The sequence below is a fragment of the Styela clava genome, chromosome 11 (assembly GCF_964204865.1).
Source record: "Styela clava chromosome 11, kaStyClav1.hap1.2, whole genome shotgun sequence".
Classification (NCBI taxonomy): domain Eukaryota; kingdom Metazoa; phylum Chordata; class Ascidiacea; order Stolidobranchia; family Styelidae; genus Styela; species Styela clava.
In genome coordinates, this window is record NC_135260.1 from 5797816 (window position 1) to 5803815 (window position 6000).

General features: G+C 35.5%; 1 protein-coding gene across 1 annotated transcript; it reads right to left on the reverse strand.

Annotated features, from left to right (window-relative positions):
• Nucleotides 1-177: 177 nt before the first annotated feature.
• LOC120347072 (large ribosomal subunit protein mL64-like) lies at nt 178-5504 on the reverse strand. Its single transcript, XM_039416894.2, has 4 exons — nt 5357-5504; nt 3256-3431; nt 2320-2481; nt 178-1795 (listed from the first exon to the last, which is right to left on the reverse strand). Exons 1-4 carry the CDS (start codon nt 5423-5425, stop codon nt 1555-1557), a joined length of 648 nt encoding a protein of 215 aa, XP_039272828.2. The 5' UTR covers nt 5426-5504; the 3' UTR covers nt 178-1554.
• Between the last annotated feature and the right edge of the window lie 496 nt (nt 5505-6000).

Genomic DNA, 6000 nt, shown 5'->3' on the forward strand with positions numbered 1-6000 from the left:
ACTAATGCACATTACAATTTGCATGTAAATCAAAACCTAAAATTTGAAATAACAGTCACTCACTTTTATATGAAATATGTCAGTTCATCCATGTGAAATCCAGAGATCAACAGAATGAATAATTATCTTTTCTGAAAATTCATTTCAGCTATTTATAAGTAACAACTACAACAAATGCTATAAATGAAAAATGAAATGTTATAAAACAAAATAGGAAATCATAATAAAAATTTTGATCAATTACAATAGCTAGCCGAATAGTATTACAGAGAATCAATTAGAACAGTTGTATAATTGAACCAAAGTAGTAAAGCGGACTTTAGGCTTCAAAATATACACAAGAAATACAGGAAAATTAACAGTTATGGTAGCACCTTCAGTTACACATAATAATAAAGGAGCTTACTCAGTACAGTAAACCTTTAAACGTCTAATACAATTAGTTAATTATTTAAAAGTGAACGAATATTGGTATATACCGTATTTGCTCGTTTTGTAGCCCAGGCCCATATTTTTTTCAACCAACTCACTAAACGGGCCCTTATTCAAGCACGGGCACTCGTTATTTTCGATCGTTAGAATACTTAATTTATTGTTATTTCCAGTTCTCAAGTATGATTTAAACAAGAATAACAAAAATTTTGACTTTTTCTACGCATCGCAGGTACAAATCCACAAAAGAAGAAAAGTTTTGCGACGCCCTATCAATATTGAAACGACGCACTTGGGCGTCACGATGCCCAGTTTGAGAACCATGGTGTTACGTAATCAATGCTATCTGTTATGTACTTGGACGCCGAAAGGCGTGTGTGTTATCAACCGGCGCTTAAAATTCAAAAGCGTTGTGACAAAAACGCTTCTTATTTCCTATTGTACTCTACCACTCAGCTTTTACATCGGGCAGGTATACAAGCACCGGCCCTTATTTATTTTTATGTTCTGTTCACACGGGCGGCTATTCAAACGGGCCCTTAATCAAGATTGGGCGGTAAAACGAGCATCTACGGTATATTCAATGCGTTAGATTTCAGAATTGATTTGAATATTTGATATTTCTGGATAAATCTCACCATGGAAAATAAAAATAACATAACAACCCTTCCGAATAGAGCTATAAAAAATTAATTTTCTAGAAATCTGACAAACATTGTCCACACTCCAAAGTCTGACATTATCACCAAATTTGATAAACCATGTTCTCAATATCACCTGAAGCCAGTGGTTCCCAACCAGGCAAGGGGAGTACGGAGCAGTTGCAGGGGGCCCACAATGCCAGGAGCCAAATGGAATTCGGAATCTACAAATCAAAAAACATTCTATGTACCTCTATGTACTGTGAATCCTAACCTTTGTGATTGGCTGGCCATCTTACCTGCAAATAACGATCCACCTTTAACGACAGTTTGACAAAACTGTGAGATAGGCCTCGTAATTATATTAATATGCGCAATTCTTGCATTGTCCGTATTATTGGAGTGGTAAAAAACACTGGAGGGGGCCACAAACTATAAAATGTTGGGAACCTCTGTCGTAAGCCAATATTACACTCTCCAATTAAGCTTTTTGTAACTTTTTCTTCGCAAGTTTATCTTGTAATTGTTGTTCTTTAAACAGTTTTTTAAATTCCATTGACGAAGGGTCTAGTTTGTAATTCATTTTTTCTAAAGCCATTTCCATATTTTGTTGATATTGCTCTGCTTTAGCTAATTCTCGATTTGCATCTTTTGTTTGTTGGTCTTCCCACTCAGCTATCCATTTTGGCATCTTCGCCATATTTTCAGCAACTCTCTTTTCACTGAAATAACATCAATAGTTAATTCAATTATCATGAAGAATAAATCAGGGCATTGACTAATTATATTGCTGCTGCTCGCTTAAATCAGGCCACTCAGTGGTTTAAAAGATGAGGAGCTTTTTAGATTGAATAAATGCACTGTTCGAGTAGGAGCATGTTGTCAATTGCTGGACTCCCCAACACTGTAGGATGGTTCACATAACCACTGGTCAGTTATGGCTTTCTCCACCATCAAGTTCGTGCATCTGAAACAAATAATTATCCCGACATGGACACTGGTAAAACTGGTAATCTGATGAGAGAGTGGTTCACCATATGATTACGTCATCTGGTTTTCTCTTCGCCGGGATAAATACGTAAATCCTACCCTAGTTAATATAGTCGATGTCATTCCATTTAGATGACATGAATTTGGCTACATAATGACTCCAACCGAGTCTCTCCCAACACTGTTTCGTACAATTATAATGAATGCAATATTTTATTCAGAGCCTTTCATAATGCACAACAACTTAACCACTTACTATGCAGCCTTTTTAGCAGCATGTTGTTCTTGTTTCATCTTCATCCTGTTCTTCATATTTTCCAATGTTGGCCACCATCTTTTCTCCGCCTCCCATTCCTCTTCAAGATCTTTCTTAGTCGGTAAAATGGATGAAATATCAACCCCTGATGCTGAACCAAATCTGAAATAAAAGTGGTTTGTTTGAAATTTCAATAAATTAAATGTAAGCTACACAGGTAAAAAATAATAAAAATAAGTCATATACTCATATACTAAATTGGTGAGTTAAAGATTGGAATAGATCATTAGATATTTTTAATCCAAAATGTGACATTGAAATTTGTGTAAAAATCATTCGAATCTTGGCATTTCAGTAGTTGCCAGTAAGTTTGATGATCAACTTTAATTTATTGTGCATTAACCTTCTTTCTAACTTTTTAACTTACTTAAAAAAAGCACTGTATACCATTAGCACCATATAGTACATTTTACTTAGAAAATCAAAATTCTTAAAATGGATATTTCCAAATAGCGATAATTCCATTAAAATAAAGCTTATTAGACATCCATATTGTGTGGTATAAGCTATTTCAAAAAATTAATAATGAATTTAAAAAAGAAAGAATAGTCAATTATCATGATATGTAGGCTAAACCTTCAACATAACAAAAATAGTGAATAGAAAAAAGTAAACAGTAAAAGCTTTTCTGTATTTGCTGGACTCATTGACGCCGTAGGGTGGTTCATGTAACCGCTGGTCGATTGCGATTTCCTCACCCCTCAAGTCCATGCTATCGAAAACAATCAACTACTAACTAATCGTATACCTGAAATGGACCGGTAACCAGACGAGAGGTTGCGGTTCGCCATACAATTAAGCCGTCTTTTCGGTTTTCATCATCCCAGAATAAATATTTAAATCCTATCCTAGAATCCTATCCTATCCTAGACTCACTTTGCCCAAGCTAATCTCTTGTACTCTGCGACTTTTTCTGGCTCTTTCTGCCAATCTTGAAGAAACTCTTCAGATGTTGTTTCCCCAGGAATGAAGGGTTTTCTGTGCCGATCCAATCTTTTCTTCATGTTGTCCGGGAGTTTGTACGGGAGATAACAACGGCATTGCTGATTAACCTTAATTATAAAATTTTTTTTTAATTATGATAATGGGAAAATCTGGCAGAGAATCTTGTGCTTAAGATATAATGCCATAACTGTCAGTTACACTCTTTACAGCCTTTTTGACACAGTTTTCAGATTCCAAGATCTCATTATTCTATAAAATGGATGTCTGGCATGCAATGATGTATTTTTTCAAGGAATCCAATCCTAGCATTTTTAGTTCGCTTAGTTTTTTTAATTCGCAGCTCTGGTCATCAATTTTGTATCAAAATGAATTGATTGATTGAATTAATGGTTCTAAATTCCATGAATGTCCTGGTATTTGTGAGTATGCCGTAATTTTAACAGTGATATTGTAGCCAGGAGGCCAGAAAGGCAAATTTACAAAGTTACTTATTCAATTTTTCTACGATGACGTACAATTTTTTTTTTGCCCCATGGACATTTCGTCCCAGATGGTTTGCCCCACGGACTTTTTAGATTACATTACAAGATATTTGAGTTTTGATTTAGTTTCGAATCAGCCTTGAGAATTGTTAAGAAATACAAAAATATTGGGCCTAAATGAGAAATTTTTATTCCTGATGGATTAGGTCCTTTTTTTCAATCCGATGGTGATATTTTTTCTACCTCTGTAATCAGTACTTTATTTTTCCGCCAATGCTGAAAATACGCAACTTACATATACGTGTAGAATAAAATTAGAATAGCATTTACAGAATGAATCGCTTAAAAACCAGTACTGGTTATCGAGCAGCGACACCTCAATGGGGGTTTCCTAAACAGGGGTCCGCGACGACAACAGAGAAGGTCCGCAGCGATATTAGGAGTCTGAAATATATATATTTCACTGTCACATGGAGATTCGTAAACAAGATGAAGACGATCCTTGCGTCTGTGTGGAAGACCTCCGTCACAGAGCTACATGGTCAGTAATAATTGACTGTATGCGTTATTGAGTTATCACCAGTCGAGATCTCGTGCGACTTTGCAAAAATCATTTGAGCCCCGTTGTGGCAAGAAAGAAGCGTGAAAACAAGTTAATTGTGTGAGACTATCCAAGAATACACAATTAAATTAGTTCCACCGACAGCCCAGACATCAAAGTGCAAATAGATCATAATTTTACCGCATTACCCTTAGCCTACTAATATTTAACTTTAGTATGTATGGATCCAGACTTTCATTAGTTTTATTTTGGCCAAACATCGTTGCCATAGAGTCAGGCCATTTTTTTCTTGTCACAATTTGATTCTTCACATTAATGTCATTTGTGTTGTTGTGTTCTAAATCCGGATGAAACATTATTCATCCTCGTTAGTTAGACACATAAATTGATACGCATTGGATGGGGGTCCGTAAAAAATAGGATTCACAAACAGGGGTCCAGCTGCCTAAATAGTTTAGGGAACACTGGTCTAACACATTGAGGTGTGCACCTCAGTGGTCTAACACAGCATGAAAAAAATGAAATAAAACTGGAACTTCAGAAGGCTTAAATTAAATAAGAATATAGAAACAAAATAGTCACCCTACATAGGGTCTAACACAGCATGAAAAAAAGAAATAAAAATAGCAAGCTTAAATTAAATATAGAAACAAAGTATTCACACCAATATATATATATATATATTAGGAACGTTCAAGTATCTGGAGGATGTAGCTCCTTCCTAGCTTAGTGTGTGGCCCATTTTCCATGAGGGAAACAAATTCACCTGTTATCAATACTGCAATAGGTAGCCTATCATTTTGTAATGCTTTGAAATACTGAAATAACTTAAATGAGTGCAGTTTTCAATTGGTACAGTCAGACAGTGATACTGTGGTAGGATTCCGTAATTCTGTAATTGGTGTTGTAGAAAACTTTAATTTATATTTCAGTTTTTAAACATTTTCAATATTTATTGCAGTCACAAAATGCTAGAAAATTAGCTCACCTGTAAAGTGGCACTTCTGATGAGCAAATTTCGAAATAGAATGCGAGAAACTCCGCCTAAATCCATCATTTTCCAAACGTTATACGTTTCTGGGTAAAATTTCTTTTCTCATAGCAGCGCTCAAAACAGCATGTCAATCAAATGTGAAATCATGCGTATCAAAAGGTCAACAGTCATAGGGTATAGGTCATATAGCACATGTGGTACGTCTGGGGACTAGGATAGGATAGGATTATACATATTTATCCCGGGAAACTAGATTGAAGAAATCCCGACAAATTCCCATAATTTTACTCAACAATTCCAGCAATATCAGAAATTTACACACTAGATGTTCCTTGTAATATTGACGCATGAACAGGAGGGCATGGAGGGCTGCTATCATAGATGTGGCTGATAATTTTTTTTATTAAAAAAAAGAGAGCGATGGACCTTTTCCCGAGCATCCACTTCCTTGTTTACTTCGTGACATTGGCCAATCAGCAAGATGCAAAAAGTGACGTAACAATGCCCCCTTTTCGCATCCGCTCAGACACTTTCTTACTCAGACAGATTTTCAAGCGTGGTCGTAAACATTACCTCGTTTTTGCGTTTTTTAACTCTATTCGTTAGTTTTTTGTTGTGTTTTGAAAACTTAAATATAA

Coding starts and splice junctions, on each gene's coding strand:
- LOC120347072 (XM_039416894.2), bottom strand. CDS start 5,425: ATGATGGATTTAGGCGGAGTTTCTCGCATTCTATTTCGAAATTTGCTC. Junction 2,482..3,255: donor AAGAGATTAGCTTGGGCAAA/GTGAGTCTAGGA, acceptor CTTTTATTTCAG/ATTTGGTTCAGCATCAGGGG. Junction 1,796..2,319: donor GCTGCTAAAAAGGCTGCATA/GTAAGTGGTTAA, acceptor ATGTTATTTCAG/TGAAAAGAGAGTTGCTGAAA.